Raw genomic sequence first — 20736 nt, 5'->3', positions numbered from 1 at the left:
TCTAAGTGTTGTGTTCAGGATTTGCCATACAAATGAGCACATCTCCTTGCTCTGCCACCCCCAGCCAAACTACACTTCTAGACTTATGTCCTACAACACAGCTACAGCCAGAGGGTGGAAGGCAAGAAATGTGGGAATGTTTCTCTGAATATTTCACCATTTGGGAAAAGATGCCAAAGACAAAACAAGGCATGCAAACAGTGCAAGGGCACCGACTGAAAATACATCATGACACGTGCGTAGCACACTCAGACTTACTGTTCAGTTCCAGGTTAAAAGTTTCCTGATGCAAATGCACACCACCCTGATCAAATACTTCTGCCACATACTCTCCCTCATCCCCCCACTGTGCAGGGCAACGGCTCAAGCTGCCGTTGGGGAACACATGGGCTCTTTCGCAGTAGATCATAGGGGCATTTGCTGTATGTCTTATCTTGGCCACTCGCTGGTTGCCTTTCTTCCAGATGACATGGATGCCTCCAGCTGATTCCAGGCAGTTCAGGTCAAAAGTAACACAGTCACCTACAAGCCCTCTGACAAGGTGCCCTATTGAAAGACAGCACATGCATATTTACTTAAGGGATGTACAGGACGTCATGCATATTTGCTTTTTGAAATCTCTTACTACCTTGGAAGCATTCCCACACAGGCTTACAAGATATCTACTAGGAACCTGCATGCAGCCAGAGTTTGCTTTTAAGAGGAAAGCAGGTAACAAATTAAGTCCCTGAACAGTTCGGAGGTCCATTTCCTTGTCATGCTGAGGAAGCATTTTATTTGGATTTGGTTGAGGAATGGAGAATCCTACTGGGAGGTCACAAGACATATCAAGAAAGTATTATGAATCAGTATCCATCATATAAATGAATGCCCAGGGACACATCTAAAATATTGTCTTTGATACTTTCCAAAACTCAAATAGTGGCTTTCAAGAGTTTCTCTACAAAGCTGGATCCTGACATTTGTAATAGCTGCTGTCTCAGAAGTAGAAACAAACCCTATGCCTTTTGTCATAAGCTGAATTTGGCACGTCTGTGTTATAAAATTACATAGTCTCAAAGCCTGAATGAAAATAACTCCCATGCAAATAACTACTTGCTTCTAAAAAGCTAACTGCTTCTAGGCAATCATAGATTCATAGAATCGTTAAGGTTGGAAAAGACCCTTAAGATCATCGAGTCCAACCGCTATCCTATCACTGCCAAGTCCACCACTAAACCATATCCTCAAGCACCACACATCTACCCTTCTTTTAAATATCTCCAGGGATGGAGACTCCACCACCTCCCTGGGCAGCCTGTTCCAATGCCTGACAACCCTTTCAGTGAAGTTTTTCCTAATATCCAACCTAAACTCCCCCTGGCGCAGCTTGAGGCCATTTCCTTTCGTCCTATCGCTTGTTACTAGGGAGAAGAGTCCGACCCCCACCTTGCTTACAGCTTCCTTTCAGGTAGTTGTAGAGAGCTATAAGGTCTCCCCTCAGCCTCCTCTTCTCCAGGCTAAACAACCCCAGCTCCCTCAGCTGTTCCTCATAAGACTTGTTCTCTAGACCCTTCACCAGCTTCATTGCCCTTCTCTGGACACGCTCCAGCACCTCAACGTCCTTCTCACAGTGAGAGGCCCAAAACTGAACACAGTACTCGAGGTGCGGCCTCACCAGTGCTGAGTACAGGGGCACAATGATTGTTTTGCCCTGACAAGCTAAGAATTCTGCTACATTGAAACCACCTGCCATAACATAGTTCAGTTGCCTAGCTATTTCAAAATAAGATAGGACACAACTCAAACAGACTAAAACACCTTCTGTTTGTCTGTCTACCCATCCAGTGGACAAGAAGAAAAAAAATATCTCTGGTTCCCATCTCCAGGAAACAGAGGAAGTGCATTAACTAAAAGGCACAAAAACTGAGTCACCTCTAACAGCAGTGTTGTCAGAATCCATTTTCTATTCCCTGTTCTTGCATTGCTCTGGCTTGAGTAAGAGATGGCAAGTTCAAGTCACTGAAGTACAAAAGATGAAATTGCCTTCAACATTCAGGGCTATCAGAAGGGCTGGGCAGCCAGAGTGCTTTGCTGGGTACCAAAAATATCAAGGGAGCAGCGTGAGGAGGAACTCATTCTCATCCTCTACTCCTGGCTGGGAAATGCAGGAACTAGAATGAAAGCTGACAGGGAAGACAGGGGGTTATTGGGAAAAGAGAGCAAGTATTTATTTTTGTGGGCCCTCTGGCATCCCTGCAACCACAAGCAGAGGGTGGTATCAAGAGTGAGGAAAGCAGGAAGGCAGAACAATGCATAACTGTCTAATCTTCTGTGCCATGGTAGCCCTGAAGAACTGTAACATCTCAAGGGCCAGGATGCTCAGAATAGGGAGGAGAGCCCTAATCAGCGCTTTGTAGGTCCCTAAACCTCCACATTTTTCCACCGTGGGTCAGACTTCAAGAAGGCTAAGACAGCTTTCAGTAAACATCACTGGACTGGGTTGACCCCAATAGCTATGTTAACACATTTCAAAATAAAGATCTAATTTTTCTAGCTGGTAAATTCAAGCACTGGACAAAGAGAAAAAAACCAAGATTTGAAACGGACTCTAGAATTAGCACCCAATAATGGAACAAGGAAGCTCAGTAAGAGCTCAGCACATTTAGAAGCTTGAATGGTTGGGTTTAAAAGTCTAACTGTAACTTTTTTTTTTTTAGACTTGTAGCACAAGTGTAGATGCTAGTTGCAAGTGTAATAAACATTTAATTAAAACTATAACATAGAATTGTTCTCATCCATATTATAACATGAACTCAAAGGCAGAAGCTGTCAACCGTGAATACATAATCCACACATCATAATATAAACAAGTATCTGATCTGGGCAACCCAAGACAGAAAGAAAAGGACTTTAAAGTGAGAATTTACACCCACCATGCACACGTAGCTGAAATTTTCTTTGGTAGGGACAATGCTGAGAGCTGTTGCACACCATGGCTGTGTACCATCCTGCATCTTCTTTCCCAACCACACGGAGCCCCAACGTCCCATTAGGAAAGACACGAACACGCTGGCCATGCCTGGTGTTGCCCTGCATCCAGCGCTGTGAGGATGTATTTCCCTTGCGCCAGCTGATCCGAAAAGGGTACTCCAACTGGGGACACTCAGGGTCAAAAACAACATAGTCGCACGCTCTCCCCTCTATTGTCACCACATCATTGTAAGCTGAAAACACAGCACGCACAGGAAAAGGTCATTAGCAAATAGTTCAACATAATTACAGCTATCAGGCTGAAACTCTGGTGATGAGACTGGTTTGAGAACATCACCTGCAAGCTGAGATTTAAGAGTGAAAATTGGGATTCACTTCCAAATCTTGCTACTGAAATGTATGATCTCAAACTTATCACTAAACCCTGGCTTGTCCAAGTACTAGAGCTTACGCGCAGATGGTTTTGTACTGGTCTTCCTCCTTAGCAGTTTCATAAAGCTTAAGTAAGAAATTTCTTTAAACTCCTGTGAGAGATTTTTGACGAAATAAAGCCACAAATGGCATAACCTGATGCATGTTGAAAAGTATTCCTGACAGCTAATGTATCAGCCATTTTTATTCTTTGTAAATACGAAGACACAGCTCACATCTCGTACTCAATTATTAATATCTAATAAGCCAGCGCTGTCAAATTACATTTGTTTTATTAGTATTATCTTGCTAGAGTTTATTACAGCACTCCTTCAAATATTAAATCTTTAAGAGGAAGCTGTAAGCTTAATTAATATTCTATTTTTAATTGCTTGGCTTTTTCGTATTCCAAATATACTGACATAATTCCATTAGCTGAGGTCTTTTATTTCCCAGTGGAATTAATTTCAAGCAGAAGCTACTTACAACAGCAAGTGCAGCTGTCAGCTTACAGCGGCAAGCTAAAACTCTTTGGGAGCATAATTTTGTTTCAACCCAACACTCAAATGTTGTCCTGATCCTGCAGCTAATAAACCCAGCAGCATAAACCTCTAAGAACACATCCACACCAAACCAGATTTTCCATCCCAGTTTAGCATTAAAGCATGCTGCTACCAGGGAATTATTAAGAATTAAATAAGTTTTCTTACCTTCAGGAATAACAACTGCACACAACGCAACCTGGAAGGCGATAATAGGTACCATTTCAGAAGTGACCTTTCCTTTGCTATTGCATATACACTTTTTCATGGGCTTGTTCACCAGGAAACTTTTAAATCCTGCTAGTTTAGATCTCTAGTGAATTATATGACTTGAAGTAAGAAGGTGAGGAGAAATATTTAAAGTATTCTTAGATGCTAATCATTTCCTTACTGAACCTGAATAGAGAATTCTCAGATAGAATAGCTATTTTGTTAAAAAAAAAAAAAAAAACATCCTGTGGCTTCAACCGGTGTCAGAACTGTATCAGCTATGAACTTGTGGGTAAGCTTCCCTTTTTCCACGCCACAAGTGTGACAGTCGAGGCTAGCACTATCAGACGTCCTTTCACAGCAAAAAGAAATCAAGGTAAAAGGCATAGCTGCAGGTCAACAAAGGAAGATTTGTTGCTGGAGATGGACTTGCACATCTGTACAACTGCTCCTGTGGCCCTCTACAAAAATACTCCAACACAGCAAAAGCTCTTATTTGTGTTTAGTAAGGCGCTATAGCTTTGTCATCAAAAGCATGAGGATGTCTGCAACAAAGAACTATATTACAGTTATCTGCAGTATTGGGGCTTTCCCCGAGGAAACCAATTCTATGTAATATAGTGCAACAAACAACAACCACCACCACACTCCAGCAGCAGCAGCCCAAAGCCGTGTCACGCATCCTGCTCAGCTTCCAGTTTTGCCTGAGTGTGTACATGACTAACCAAACGAAGCCACAGGAGACAGCACAAAGCATTTCTTGATATGCCAAAGGGGCATATGTGAAGAAAAACTCCCACGAGTCTCTAGAGAAGCCCATGGTACTAGTATCTCTCTGCCAGCTATGTGGTCACCTCAGAAAGTAGATTTCTGGAGATCACAGAATCTAATTTCCCAGCCTGACAGTCAACCTGTAAATTAGGGAGAAGTTTCACTCCACAGTACAGGCACAACACCAAAGCTGCAACTTGAGCAGCAAATTATTGATTGAACCTGTCTTTGCTGTTTCACGGTTTCCCCCAAATCATTGCCTGCGCTTCAACAAGGAAAAAGGAAAACTGCATGTAGGGCAGAGCTGACACCCAGACCAAGCAACAAAATAGACAGAACCTCTGGGGAGAACAGGCTGCCTCTCTTTCTGCTTGTCAGGCAACATCTTGGACCCAAACTCAGCATGTACAAGGTCATAGAAAAGCATGCATCCAAGAGCCTTAAAATGAAGCAAATGTCCACTAACTCATGCTGACTATCCAAAATAACTGCTTGCTGTGGTTTACACTCATATAGAAACGAGAGACACATCTCAAAGGCAACCATCTGAAAGACCTCAGCCTGACTAAAAATATATGTTGCCATATAACCAACAAGTCAAGCACTTCTCATGTGAAAACTTTACCAGAGAGCCTTCATAACCTTCGTTGCTACCTTCACTAGATATGTGTTTGACCACAAAATACAGCTTTGTGGGCCATCTTTACTGCCTCGTTTCAGCAAATACGGAGACTGCGAAAACCACGGCACCCTGAAAAAAAACAAACAAACCACCTATGATTATATATTCAAAAGAAAAAGGAGAAAAAACTGCAAACTAGCTGCTTTCAACACAAAAGCATTCAAATTAATAGCAAGCAACAAGGACAAAAAGCCAGCAAATACAAGAAGTCTAAACCACGCACAGTTCTGCAGCAACTCAGAGATCTAAACGAAAAGGGCAATTTAATGAAGCCAGATAAATAGCCGGATGTCTGTCAGTGCCATCGGCAGCAAACACCATTCAGCTTCAAAAGATCTCTGAAGGAGAGCAGCTATACCAATAATTAACATCTTTTGCCATAACAAAGTTGGACAGCACATTGCCTCAGATGTGCCCTCCCCAGTATCAACCCTTGCATGGTCGTCTACATCTAGCCACGTTAAATGAGCTCCACAAGAAGTGCAGGTCCCCAAAAGCAACCATTCGGCCTACAGCAGATTTACCAGCGACGGCACTGCTTATCTTCCTTCCTCCCACACTAAACTGGTGATGTTTCTTGTTACGTGGAAAAACGACAGCACGTTTATTAGGTAGTCAGTAAGCGGCCAAGTCTTTACACAGCCCAAAACAGCAGCAAGACTTGCTGAACAGTGGTAGTCAGCATTTTAGCTATAGCTTTATCCTGGGTTCAAAGTGGGAAGATGTTGACTTGCACCACTAACCACACTAGTCTTGTTGACATCAGCGTGCCCTTCAAAATTCTCATGCTATGAGGAAGACGTCTGTGTGTGCACACAGGTGTGCACGTGCCTATGCACATATTTGTGTGCAGCTCTATTTGAGCTGTTTGTTTTAAGCTTTGTCTTGCTTGTTTGACCCGCAGGCAGTCGTCGTAATCAGAGAAGGCTCACAAGAAAACCAGCTGAGTGACTCCCGCCTCTCTTTGACAGGCTTGCCATGCAAAACCCTCACGGAGTACTAGCCTCCAGTATTCTCATAATTACCTGAACTGTTTAAAAAGTCTCCTCTGTTAATTATTTCTTCTCAGCACCCACAGATCACTGGAGCCCAAATAATTTGCATATACCATTACCTTTGGGCAGATAAGGCATGTGCGTGCAATTTCAGGTATGCAGTTTCACTTAGGACTTGTCAGCTGATCAGTTCCAATTGAAATGAAGCTGCAATGGGACCCAAGGCTGCTATCTTTTACTTTGCATAACACAATTACCCTGATGTGGCCGACAAAATACATATTTAAACAAATAACCACGTTAATATAGCTCAATTCCTGGATCAACCGTCACCTAAAATGAAGTCGTTCAACACCGGGCTGCCTGAAGGAAAAAATGGGGAAAGACTGCCCCCTCCAGTACACAAACATCTTATTCCCCAGACACCTGAGAGCAAGATCTAGCTTTCTTTTCACACCTTGGGACATGTATTTAATTGAAAAAAACTAACAGAGGTAAAGCTGTACAAACAACGAGTGGCAAGTTCTCTCTAGCGAAAAACAAGCTTTCAAATACAGACAGCAAGCACTTCATTCGTGGTTCTCCTTCCACTTCTCCCACAAATGTACAAGACCTTTCATTTCACCCGTTCTAGTTGGCTTCCCAATGCTGTTAAGTGCCTGATGTCCCTTCGTACACAGGACTACATCAGAACTATCTTGCTTCTTCCCAAAAAAAAAGGCTAGAAAAATGAATGCATACCTGTCACTTCCTGTTGCCTAACTTCTACTGGTCAGTGCGATCTTTTTGCATGTTTTCTCTAAATACCTAATCAATGCCATGACACAGGCTCTATATTCCCAATGAAACTGATCTCCCAGTTCACTCTGCTTGACACAAACATAAAAGAATGAGAGTACTGACTCAGAAGTCACCAAGTACAATGTTGAAATATATCTGGGTATTAAAAATACACTAGTAGACAACTGCAAGCTTCAGCAATGCCAGACAGAAAACACTATTGCAGGGCATGATCTACAACTTCTGCCCTTTTCTTGAGTGTGTTTCATCTATGACGCTTAAGCAAGCCTTTTTTCTTCCCACCGAGAGACGTGTCAATTAAGTAAGAGAGACTGCACTATACTTTGAGCAGTCTGAAACACCTCACTGTAAGATGTGAGGAACAAACTACGGTGCTTTACTGCAAAACTTCCACATTTTAGAGGCACTTTCCCCTATATATGTTGAGTTCTAAGATGACATTTTCAGCCTAATTAAAACTGAGAAATCAGTAGGTAGTATTGTTTGCAGATACAGCAAACTCAAGAGAATGAAAGCAAGATGTTTACTAGAATATCACATCCGTGCATTTGCAAGAAAAATACTATTTAAAAAAAACAAACTGTAAAACTGTGACATAAACGGTAACATAAGTTACACTCCTGAGATTAGAGAGTACCACAGCTGCAACCACATGAACACAAAGTTCCAGACACAACCTTTAGGTGATCAAACCACAGATAAGCTTGACTTGGAAGGGTCTCGCAGAGGAAGCATCACTCTGCACTCACCTTTCTTACAGGCAGGCCATTAGGCGAACCTTAAGCATGACTTGGTATGGCACTCCTTCTTCAAAGACCACGGAAACAAACATCATTTGTGAATGGAAACAGGCAGCGCAGGCCAAAAGGAGGGCCAGAGTTGGCGGCTCACGTTTCGCCTTCCCCATCAGTGACCGCCACACAGCTGCAAGAGATGCTTTGCCCTCTCCCTTGCTGCTCCTTGAAGCCTCCCGCACGCAGCAACCCACCCGCTCCCTCCAGCCACGCTCCCTCGGCCGACAGCCTGCCTCTCCCCAGGCCCCTTCCACGCAGCCCTCTCCGGAGTGCTTCCCCCCCACATCGCCCACTTTCCCGCCCTCCCACAGAAGGAACGGCACGGGCTAAGGAGGCGGCGCCCCGGCCCCGCCTGCCGTATCCCCACCGCGCATGCGCGCCCACCTCCCCGCGCCCCGGTGGATTCTGGGTGCTGTAGTCCCGCCGGGGGCGGCGGGGAGCGCAGGGGGACTCCCCGCCGTGACAGCCAAGGGCTACGATTTGTCATGGGGGGAGATGGACCTCCAGTGCTCCCTGCTTGTGCAAAGCGTTTCTTCGTGTGGCTAACCGCTTCTGAGAAGTCCTTTATAACTGCTCCTTGAAAATTTTCCCTTATTCCTAGATGTTGGGGGTCAGAGGGGTCATCAGTTACTCCAAATCCTTCAGTTACAGAGGCATTAAGGGAAGACTGAACACAAGAGCGCAGAACTGGCTGCAGCCCCTCAGGGGAGGCACAGCCAAAACAGGGGGTCAACCAAGTCCTTGGACACCATTCCGCTAGTGCAAAGCATCTACCTGCCACCACCTCGTGAAAGGCAGCCTCCCTTTCCCACGGTATGAGGAGACCGGCTGCATAGGGAAGTAAAAATATTTAGACTATTTAACTAGCAAACTGTTTAAATTGTATCGGTCTTCTAAAGATGCGATAAGATTCAGCATCTGTTGAATGCAGTTTCCCAGTTGCTTTTCAGTCTTTCGGGTTTCACCAGATCTTAGGCTTTGTAAGATCGTAGCCGAAGCAATAAATCTAAGGTAATTAAGCAATCAGCAACTGAGATAAAGGCAGTCACTCCTTTAACCGACACATTTTATTGGGTATGTAGGTAAGTACATAAAACATAAGCTCCACTAACACCAGTCCATTGGCTAGCTGTCTCGGGAGCCTTAGGAGCCTGGGGGCTGTCTCCAATGAATTCACACAGAGATTCACGCAGCTGTATTTACTTGTTCTTCCAGTCCTCTCTTATATTCTTTCCCACTTACTCAATGCTGGAAATGCCTCTCCTTACTCACTAGTTGATTTCCCCCCTGCCAGCTGTTACACTCCACCTTCTCTACAACAGCTTTTTTCCTTATATCTTTCTGTTTTACTTAGGGAGTCTTAAAAACCATACAATGACAGCCACTCTCCATTTTGGGTGAGGGAAGGGTCCATCGCAGCTTTCTTACACTAACCTTAATGCATGTCAGTTACAGACTGCTGGTCCACAAGAGTGTACCCAGGCAAACCCTCAGCTATTACTTTATGTTACAGGGGAGGTTAAACACCAAATAGAGTAAACCTCCTCACCTACATGTTACTTGCCAAAGTGAGTGGTAAATCAGGTGCACAAATATAACCCTGATTTTGCACCTCATATGTAATTGGCCAAACACTTTGAAGTCCATTTCTTCAAAAAAGGAGTGCGTATCATCATTTGTAAACAAAATAACACATTAAAAAATAGCTGATCCACGGATGTGCACCCTTTTTTTTTCTATTTCTATTTGGGAAAAAAACGTAATTTATCCAGTGTGTGTAAGCTTGAATCAAACCTAGCAAGAAGTTTGTGGCAACAAAGGGTTGCTATTCCTGGGCTGCCCTCATCATGTGTTTGTAATGGCTTTGACAGCCATTTTAGTCCCAATCCGTCACAGGTGTCCTTGAGTCTCCTGGCAGAAAGCTCTTCTTTCTGCATCCATTTTTAAGGCTGCTAGCAGATTTGATTCAATGCAAGTTGCTCAAAGCAGCAGTTACTGCCAAGACACAATACAAATACCTTCAGCTAGAATCCTCCCAGAGTACTGACACGTACTGTCGTCTGAAGCATGTATCCCCCTGAAACACAATGGAGTTTCTGAACTACTGAAAAATGGAACATGACACAGTGATGCTGCTAAGATGTTTGGCAGTTCCCTCGTTCACTTGTTTTTTCCACGAGTGCACGCCTAGATTGAAGCAGTTGCATTTTAGCATTGATATAGCAACTGGTTGCTTTCCAATTTTTCAATCAATCCGGTGTTTGCTTCCTGACTTGTTTTTCCCTGAAATGTACTGGAGAAGCAGAGATACTCAGAACCCATCTGTATGTGGTCCTGGGCAGCCTGCTCTGGCTGACCCTGCTTGAGCAGGGGGTTGGACTAGATAATCTCCAGGGGTGCCTTCCAACCTCAACCACGCTGTGATTCTGTAATTCCCATATCAGAAACCATTGGGGGGGGGGGGGGGGGGAGCTTTAATACTCCAAATCCAAACCAAGGGATGTCATTATCTTCTTAGAAAGCACTGCACTTAACTTTTTGCAGTGTTAACAAGCAATTCTATCTAGGCTATGGAAAACGGCATATGTTGATGGAGCTGAAATACTTGCAGTAGCTTCTCCTGTCAAATGGGCTTGAGGAAGAGTAAGGCAGCAAACAGCTCTCATTGTTTATCTTTTAGCAGCTGTGCAGAGTGTCGGTGGTCTACATGAGTGATGAACATATCTCTCCACACCAAAAGCGCTTTCAGCGCAGGTGAAAATAGTTGATCAATACTTATGTTTAAGAAACAGTCTTCAGTGGGCAGCCACAATCCTTTGGATGTCTTTAGTAAACTTCCTTCCTTCTATTCAGGTGGCTGTTCTCCTGAGTGTAAGTTAATTACTGTAAAGGCTGTACAATACCAAGAGAATGGTAAAGCTGAAGGTTAGGTAAAGCTTACTGCCAAATGGAAAAACAGTTACTCCCATATGTCATACTTCTCCTTATCTACTGCCATTCTCACCGGGGCTTTTCATTGCTTTTCTCCAGCATCGTGGGCTTTCTAAAGACAAAATACTCTTAACACTACAAGCATAGGGCCTTTCAAAACTGATACATCTGCTTTGTTAAAACAAAACAAAACAAAAAAAAAAAAAAAGGAAAGGGGACTTCCAAATCATTAGCCAGCTGAAGTTCAAAATCATCAAACAGTGAAATTGCTCTGAAGTAGCAAAAAATGGACATGGTGGCATTTCTGAACTAATGCAGCTATTTTTAAATGCAGGAACTTTTCTGAGGGCGCCTGTCTTGATTCAGGCAGTTGTATTTAACAGTAATCTAGGAAATGCTGGCTTACCATTTTTATCAAGCTGGAGACACTTCACTTCCTTCCCTTTTCCATGAAATATGGTCACCCAATTTTTGCGCGTTATTGCTTTATGTGTTTCTAAGACAGCCAAACCCTTTCTGGAAGATTTCTCCCAACTCACCAGCTTTTAATTATTGAATTGTCTGCAGGATGCTACATGTATGTTAACCCAAAATTGCCCACATCTTGGTCACAGAATCACAGAAATGTCAATTGGAAGAGAGTTCCAGAGCCCAGCCTCCTGCTCGCTCAAAGCAGAACTATCACCAGCACCAGATCAGGTCAGCCACGGCTTTGTTGAGCCAAGTTTCAAAAACCTCCAGGGATGGATATCCAGCAACCAGGATTAATTTCCTCTTTCATTCTTTTGTACTTTGATCTTCAACCCTCCGCATTTGTAAGCAAATGTGCTATATGCTACAAGCCTGACAAGGATACAGCAATGGGCCTGCCTGTTGTACTGTTCTGTAAATTGATGTGGCCATGTTTTCCCTTTCATTCTATTTCAGTATTCCCATCTTATTTTGTTGACGACCATTTCTCCATCTGTCCACAACCAGTGAAATTACAGACTGCGAGTCTAATGAGCCCGTATCAGTCATCACTTCTCCAACAGAAAAAGTCCTTAAAGCAAACTGATGCTTAAATCGTAACAAAGCCTCAGCATGACAAAACTGGGCCCCGTTCCTTCCTCTCTTATTGCATTTCCCATACAGTTTAGGGCACAGAGTCACTACGGTTTCTACTAATTCAAACCACTTGTGCCCTGCCACCGATAATAGCTTGAAGCAGAAAGGGAATCAGGAGGCTCTGAGAGGATTTTTCACTTTGTTAGTAGGAAAGATTTCCAGATTCCTGGAAAACCACTCCTTTCTGTGCCCTCATCTGAGTCCTCACCTCACAGCCAGCCTGTTTTGTACCACTGCTGAGCACATGCTACATATTTGGGTGTTTTAGCTCCCTGAAGGGCTGCATAATTTTCTGTATTATCACCTTGGAGCAAGCGGTGGCTTGAAAAAAACGACCACCCAAAAAGGCAGCTATTTACCAGCTGGGATACAGTGGGCAAGGTGAAAAGCTGCTCATTTCTATGACCTTGTGGAGCGCATCTGCTGTCTCCTGCCTGCGTCTGTGGCCACAGGGTGGCTTCCTCCGTGTTCAAACCCACGCCAGTCTCCTGGTAAAGCGGCAGGGAACCCCCAAGCGTCAGCACAGCAAGAAAACAGCAAACATCCAGATTGCCGCGTCAAGAAAAGCTGCGGCCTCTCAGACAGCTGGTCCCCGCCAGGCCCCGGACTCTGACCTCCGACCGCTGGTGGCCGGGGGGAGGAAGGCCCCCACGCCGCACAAGAGAGCGGACGGCCGGGGTACTGCTGGCGGCCTGTGCCACTGCGGGCGGACCACCGAAGTGGAATGGCCTGGTTTCTACTGGTGAGCATCGGTGCACCCCAACGCACCCGCTCCCCAGCTGGGCAGCTGTGTGAAGGGGGGCTCCGGGCACGGGCTTCAGCTCGGAACTGCAGAGGCCTATGTTAATCCTTTCCTATGTCACCTACTGCGTGGCGAGAACTTCCCGAGCGAGGGAAGAACTCGTGGATTCGCCCAAGCTCTCAGGCCTCCTACCACATCTCATGAAAACACGTGTAGCCATCTACCTTCTCCCCTCCGGGTACGAGTTACGCGGGGAAATTAAGGACAGCGGGCACCGCCTCGCCAAACCACGCGTGCATTTCTCTCCCGCGGCGAAGCTCCAAAGGAGACAGCAGCCCCAGCGCAGGGTGACCAGCCGCCCCCCCGCCACCTCAGAAGCCCGGCGGCCCCCAGGGCGCTGCCTCCCGCCCCGCCCAGGAAGCGCCCTTTGCCCGCGGAGCAGGAAGCGGCGGCCGCCGCCGCGCAGCCGGGCCGGAGCGGGCGCCCTGCAGGTAGGCACGGCTCGGCACGGCCCGGCCCGCCCCGGGACGGCACCGCGGTGCTTGGCACGGCGCGGCGCTGCGTGGTGCTGCACGGCGGGGCCGGGCCTCCCGCATCCCCTCGGCTTGGAGGGCGGGCAGGGCCCGGGCTGCCCGCGGGAGAGGCGAGCTGTGCTCAGAGCTGGGCTTTAAACCCTCCTCTGAGCCCCCCTTCAGGGCGCCGGCGCACAGCTGGCTGGCTGGAGGGCTGCTGCGTTGGGGTGCACCAGTGCTTACCAGTACAAACCCCTCTCTGAGTGTCTGTTGGCACTGCGGAGGAAGGAGCTACCCGGAGGAGAGGAAAAAGTACAGCTCGGAGAAGGGGAGGGCCAGCTTGCCCCTTCTATAGACTGTAGTTGCCGCCCTCGTCTGCTCGTGTCTCATCCCTGTAATGCAGATCCCCACCTCACCCCAGTTCCATCCCTGTTCCACCCCTTTTCACCCGCTGCTGAGCGAATGCGTATCTTCCCCCAGTTCCCACCCAGTGCCCCCGATTGCTGTTGCAGACAGGTAACTGTACGCCCCTACACCATGGAAAACCCTTGCTCCCAAAAGCTGCACAGTACTTGCTTGCCCTGCAAGCCTCCTTGCCTTCAGGTGCTCCAGCAGTGTGTGCTGCAGTGGCCCTCCCGTTCTGCCTCCTGTGTCTCTCCCAGCATCCCGCCAGCATCCCTGGCTGGGCGCGGAGCCGGGCAGGAAGGCAGTCACTGGCAAGTTTATGAACAAATCTGACAGTACAGGGAAGGGGGCTCTTGTCACGCCTGAGACAAGTCCAATACGCGCTGTGCAAGTTTGTGCAGCTGCACGATTAGCTGGTTTTTGTGATAAAAATGTCTTCACCTTTTGAGATTACTGCAAGCATTATCTATCCCACATAATAACTGGGGAGAGGAAGATTTGAACGCCACCTTCTGAATTGCAGGTTCGCACTGTCGCGCCTGGCATGACCGTGCGGAGAGCGCTCAGCCACCGACAGCACTTCAGGAGCAGACTGCGAGACCCCAAGGAGGACAAGAAACTGAAAGTATGGCGCTCTGCACTAGGATGAGTCCCATAACCTCCACAGCTCGGTACAGCCACAGGAGGAATACAGAGCTGAGTGGTCGGAAGAGAAAATAAGTAGCTGTTTGCAAACAGCTAAGGTAAAGAACATAAATTTTAGTACCCAGCTACGAAATCTATATAGGTTATCACAATGCTAAAGCCAAGGCCCCAGGAACAGTATGGTGTGTTTGCAAAGCCCCTGCTGGAGGTCCAAATTAGATGCCGTTCGTGTCTTGTTTTAGTAAAGCTGTAGATGTTGCCTACGGTAGCCTCACACACCCACATACACAGATGTTCTTCCTGCTTCGGTTTCCACATTCAAGCAATAACCCAATATGCCCAAGGATATGCTTCTGCCAGTCACAGATTAAATCCCTGAAGGAATGTCCCCTCTGTTGATGAGGTTTGTCCCTTCCTTTCATGGAGACATGACTGTGATTGTGGGAAAGGAAGAAACTCTTTCCTTACCCCAGACTAGCCTGTAAATTGTATAAAGGCTATCTGCTTTCTGCCGAGCTGCCGCAGCAAACGTGAGCATAGCAGCAGCGTGTCAATGGCAACCTGAGCTAGGAAATTTTTGCAGAAGGGAACTCTTCTACCTTGCCTGCTTGCTTAGATGTTTCCCCAGGGTGGTGGTGGTTGGACGTTTGTCAGATGCTGATACCACCTCTGAAATGCTGAGGCATTTGCTCCTCCGAAGTTCCTGTTTGTTGACAGCTTTCAGAGTGAAACCCTGCTGTTAGTGGTTAGCTGCCTGGGGAAAGGTCTGTGTATGGACAGGGTTTTGATGACTCTTGCTCTAGAGTGGGGGCGGGCCATCTGGTGCATATTGCGGCATGTAAATACCTTGGTCAGCTTGTACTGCCAAACTTGCAACAGAAATTCTCGGTAATGGCAAAGTCCTGAGAGCTGTAGGGCTGCAGAAAGCAACCTCCCTTTGTACACTGGCTTCAAACTGTCAGATATGATCTGCCTGCAGGTGTGGTCCACTTCAGCATTCAGCACATACTTAAAGTAGAGACTCAGATTATCAGATTATTAACTTTTAAGGCTTTTTTTTTTTTTTTTTTTTTTTGCTAAGGCTTCTTTTTTGCATATGTGATATTTTTTTCTTCATGGTTCTGCAGTTTAAAATTGCAGTCTTTCTCTTTTGCTTGCTCCCTGTCTTTCTGTCCAGCTTTGCCACCTAGGATTAAAGACTTCAAGACTAGTGGTTTTATAATCACTGGAAACCGAGGTCCAAAACTGTTCCATTCATCTGAGTTGTCTCCTTGATTCTGACGCTATCTGATCCTTTATTATCCATTACCTGCTGTTAAATAGCTGTTGGTGATGGATGAAGAGGTCCAGGACCAGGCACCCATCAGTGAACAGTCTTTGCACCAGAGCCCATCTGTCCAGTTAATCAATTCCATCTGGACCTTGAGTGGTTGTCCAGAGAGATTGGTAGCTTGAAGCAGAGTCCAGGGAGTATATTTTTGAAGTGATGCAAACTAGTATTAAGTAACTATAAAGGCTCAAAGGGTGGAAAAAGATAATGTCTTAAATGCTTTAAAAACATTCCTGTAAGCAATCTCAGCTTTAGCTGTGATGCATGTTAGTCTCTGGTCCTAGATTCATCCATGTGGTATCCTTTCCCTGCCATCTTTGATTCTTACTTTTAAAAATACAGTGGGATTTTCCTTATCATTGTATTTTCTCTCTTCTTCCGTGTTTTTTCTGCAGCAACTGCTAATGCCTCCCCTCTTGATGCTAACTGCAGTTGCTTACTGCTTGGCTTGTTTTGGCCTTAAAATAGCAAATACTGAAGGAAAAATTCTTGCCTTTGGTGCTGATGGCGTTTGTAAGAGCACCCTGCCCAACAGTTGCATTCATGGCAGTTGTTGGAGCTCAGTAGGAATGCCAGGCAGAGAACTAAGAGAATCCAGCTGGAATAGACAAGACCTTAAATTGTCTGGTTTGTTGGTTTTTGCTGCCTCAGCCTGAGGGCCTTGGAGGAGAAAAAAGAGATGAGGTAGCAAGTAAGAAAATCAGGTTCTGGTGACCAAAGAGTCATTTTCCATTTAAAATAACCTTAGGACAGTAATTAATCTTGGGGCTGTCATTATTAAAGAAATGTAAATAAATGTAGGCTAGGTTTTGTAGCTTGCTTACACCTGTATAGGATTGCTGTCAACCAATTCTAAGTCCAGCACATCTGGTGTATGTCCTAATGTATATTTCTTATCAGAAGAGGGGCAACCTTGAATCTCCTTTAAGGAAAGAGGGAGTATGTGACACCAGATACCCCAGTAGTGCTCAGGATGTCCATAAATGTTTGCTCAGTTAATTCCATTATTTTACGCAACTGCTCTGATTGTTCCCCGTATTCAGCAGGGACAGTAGATTTTAAGACAAGTGACAAGCTTTTGCTGAATATTCAACTAAGATTACTTTTGTTTGCTTTTGTAAGAAGGATTCCTGATTGCTGAACCTGACGTAACTGCCCAGATGGACCAAGGAGAAGAACAAGATCATGAGGCCTTGGAGGAGGCAGACATGGGTGAGGAATAAATTAAATAGGTTTATAAACACAGAGCAAACAAAATGCTCTTTGAGCTGCCTCAGTGTTATTTAAGCCACTTTCTTCCATGCAGCTCATATTGAGACCTGCGCTTTCCCCTTCAGGGCAGGCAGACAGGCTGCCTTTGTCAGCCTGCTGTTAAGAGTATGTACAAGAAGACAGAATATTAAGAAGACAAAATGTGAAGATTTCTTGGGGGCAAGGAGACACCTGTAGCATTGTCCTTGGCTCTGCTGTTTGTGGCACGTCTGCTCTGGGTCGCATGATGACGCCATACAGCCTTTCCTGCAGCTAGGTTTCTGTTTGCTCCCAGTCTTCCCTCTACTGCTTCTCCTACGTGGTGCAGACCAGGCTCCCTAGGAGAACAGCTTGCCTGTTCTCTGCTGTGCCACTTCCCAGCGAGAATCACAGTTAGAGTCGTACTTTTTTTCCAGGTGGTGAGGTAGGTCCCCTTCCAGTTCACGTTGCAAGCACAGATCAGCAGGACATCTTGGCAGCAGGGTCCAGAGGAAGAGAGGAACAGTTTGGGGACAGCCATGGAAGTCGGTGTGGCTCCCCAGAGGTGCAGCAAGGTGACTGTGAGGAGGAGGAGGAGGAAGCGGCTAAGCTGTCTTGCTCTGATATCAGCCTGGTGAAAAGACAGGAGAGAAGGGTGGCAGCAGTGTCACGGCAAGTCCCTTGTGCAGAGCGGCCCACCATCTGCTCCGAGTGTGGCAAGGGCTTCAGTCGGAGCACCCACCTCATCCAGCACCAGCGAATGCACACTGGGGAGCGCCCGTTCCTGTGTGGGGAGTGTGGCAAGGGCTTCAGCCAGAGCTCTCATCTCATCCAGCACCGGCGGGTCCACACAGGCCAGAAACCCTACACCTGTGCTGAGTGTGGGAAGAGCTTCAGCCAGAGCTCCAACCTCCTCAAGCACCAGCGCATCCACACTGGGCTCAAACCCTACGTGTGTGGCGAGTGCGGGAAGATTTTCAGCGACAGCTCCACCTGCATCAAACACCAGCGCATGCACACAGGCGAGCGGCCCTACAAGTGCCCAGCTTGTGGGAAAAGCTTCAGCCAACACTCCCACCTCCTTCAGCACCAGCGAGCCCACGACGGCATCCGGCCTTATGCCTGCGGGCAGTGTGGCAAACGTTTTGGGCAGAGCTCTGACCTGATTAACCATGCTCATACCCACACCGGCGAGAAGCCTTACAAATGCAGCCAGTGCGGCCGGGGCTTCAGTGGCAACTCCAACCTGATCAAGCATACCCGCATCCACACTGGGGAGCAGCCGTACCGCTGCACCCAGTGTGGGGAGAGCTTTCGGTTCCAGCCCCAGCTGGTGCGCCACCAGAAGCACCATACGGAGTAGTTGGTGGCGGGGAGAAGGCCACGCAGACCATAGGCAGCTACCTGGTGTTGGGAAGACACACAGCTGCTCCCTGGACACTTCATTTGGGGCATGAATTTTGGGGGAGGGATCCCTCAGAGCCTGTCCCCTTTACTTCTGGGTAAATCTGTTGGCAAGCATTGGCCAAGAGGCCGCTGCCGAACAAACTACTGCATGTTCACTGCGGCGCAGTGGTTCTGAGCCCTTCTTTTGGGGATGGGGAAGAGAAAGGTGCTCACAGCACAGTACATTCAAGGTCAGAAAGGAGAACATAGAGGCATTCCAAGGATCAGTGCCTTTTTCTGTTATTTCTAGTGGGGAGTGATTTTTATTCCAGTAAAAAACGGGTAAGATCCATACCTGTTTTCTGTACAAGGTGCCTGTGTTTTGCCCTTGCAATAAGGCCATGGCCTGGGATGATCACTCCCCTCAGAATCCACATCTCCCGCTTGCCGGTGTTCTTGGGTTTAGGTGGTGTTAGCATCTGTTTATTTTAAAACCCCACAACACTGTGCTGGGTGCCCATGCGTACGCGTCCCGGGCCCAGCTGATGCTCTGTTGGGGCCACGTCTACGGAGCGGTATTTTTGCTGGGTTGTATGGTTGTTAAATTGGCGGTTCCACAAATTACACTGCTGTCTGACAGCTTAGTCCTCATCAGCAATTAAGTAAATTAACATCCTAATAGGTATTTCTCTCAGATTCTTGTTTAGGTGCTTTTGTGGGTGGCACTTTATGAATGTTTTTATAAGGCTTTTAAAAGTATTTAGGATTACTTTTTTTAATTGTGATCTTCTAATTGTCAGTTGATGAACAGAAAAATGATGACGTTTGAAAAATGAGCTATGTCAAACTTTGATTTTATATTAAATGTTAAACATTTTTTCCTGCATAAAACTTTTTAACTCAAATGATATGGTTTTGATCTGTTAATGATTATGAAGATGTAATTACGACATCGATTTGTAGAATCTCTGTGATATTTTTGCAAGTGGTTTTGAGATCTTTAATAATGACTTTCTAAGGAATATGGGGGAGGCAGGATTCTGAGAAAGCAGATGGAACTGACCTCTGAAGAGATCTTCACTTTGAGGAGGAGAATACTACTACTGGGAGTCTGTCCTTGAAAGGAATTCTTGCTCAGGCGACCACTTGGTACGGGGGAGGAGGGAACTGGCAGTAATAACAAAGATGTTAATATCTCTAGCACGGAAGAACTCCCTGTAATGAGCGTGGCAGTGTGTACTGAAATGCCTGTTCCACCCACGGAGCCAAACAGGGGAAGGAATCACAGTGTGCTTTAGGCAAGAAAATGAAGTGATCAAATCTGTTGTGCTGTAGGATTTTTATTTTCAGCACCGCACGTAGGCCTAATGCTAACAATGAGCTTTTGCACAGAGATGAGTTCCCAAATAGGGAATATCACTAAGGGCAAAGAGAACGCCCAGCCTGAAGAGCACAGGATCCCAAGGAAACAAGCAAACTGTGAGCAGTAGCAATGTGACTGGAATTACTGGCTGAGTAATGCGGGTACATCCAATCCGCCCTTAGCCACCAATTGCTATCCCAGAGGGCACAGCTTCATGCTCCATTGCCAGTAGATGTAGTTTAAGTCATTTGGTCTTGCTCTACTCCCACCTTCCCCCCTAGAGCCTGAATTAATACAGCTGTGCTGATTAATTGTTGGCATGGGTGTGCCCTAAGTCAGATCCATAAGATGATCTGCATTGTTTAAATGACAGACTTTGGAGAGTTCATTTTAAACTGCATTAGTCCAGTCCAGACCCCAGCCTCACAAGCAGTAGGGTACGCAAGACCAAGAGTCTTCGTGTCAGAAAACAGACAGGCCAAAAAGGAAATAAATAAGTGCCAGTATCACTGTTAGTGCCCAAGAAACACATCATTTAACATGTTTGTTACTTTTGTTTTTTTAAAATGTTTCTAGGGAGGACTAGACCTAGAAAAGCCTAAAACGTTGCCTGTATTGTTTCTGCATTCCCCCAGCCCCTTCAGGAAGACACATACCCCCATTGCCACAGTATAATGGAAAACTACGCTTCATTTCTGCGGTGCCCTTGCCACACATGCTGTTACCAAGATATGCGTTTGTTCTGAACAGTAGTTCTGTCCCATAGACTGGCTGAAAATGCAACTCTTGCCCCAGAGTTGGAGTATCAGCCTATCGTGTTCGTTTGTGGAAGGAGCAAAACAATGCAATGAACAGAACAGTTACATCTGTGCAGTAAAAGTTGCCAGGGGCACAGAAGCCAAGTGG

At 46.2% G+C, this 20736-nt stretch overlaps 1 protein-coding gene across 2 annotated transcripts; it reads left to right on the top strand.

The window, feature by feature from the left end:
• The first annotated feature begins 13350 nt into the window (after positions 1-13350).
• LOC104040872 (zinc finger protein 239) lies at positions 13351-19372 on the top strand. 2 transcript variants are annotated; one of them, XM_064469213.1, is made up of 4 exons: positions 13351-13450; positions 14400-14619; positions 16977-17063; positions 17519-19372. In XM_064469213.1, the coding sequence occupies exons 3-4, from the start codon at positions 17012-17014 to the stop codon at positions 18442-18444; spliced, it is 978 nt and encodes a 325-aa protein (XP_064325283.1). In that variant the 5' UTR covers positions 13351-13450; positions 14400-14619; positions 16977-17011; the 3' UTR covers positions 18445-19372. The 2 variants fall into 2 exon arrangements, with proteins under 2 accessions (XP_064325283.1, XP_064325274.1); XM_064469204.1 differs by having other exon boundaries at positions 16974-17063.
• Positions 19373-20736: the final 1364 nt, after the last annotated feature.

Source organism: Phalacrocorax carbo, chromosome 1 (genome assembly GCF_963921805.1).
Source record: "Phalacrocorax carbo chromosome 1, bPhaCar2.1, whole genome shotgun sequence".
Lineage (NCBI taxonomy): Eukaryota > Metazoa > Chordata > Aves > Suliformes > Phalacrocoracidae > Phalacrocorax > Phalacrocorax carbo.
This window is presented reverse-complemented; position numbering and strand designations above follow the sequence as displayed.

Excerpts from the sequence above, each read along its gene's own strand:
- LOC104040872 (XM_064469213.1), top strand. The coding sequence starts at position 17,012 with ATGGACCAAGGAGAAGAACAAGATCATGAGGCCTTGGAGGAGGCAGAC. Across the intron at positions 17,064-17,518 it reads CTTGGAGGAGGCAGACATGG|GTGGTGAGGTAGGTCCCCTT; the intron begins GTGAGGAATAAA and ends CTTTTTTTCCAG.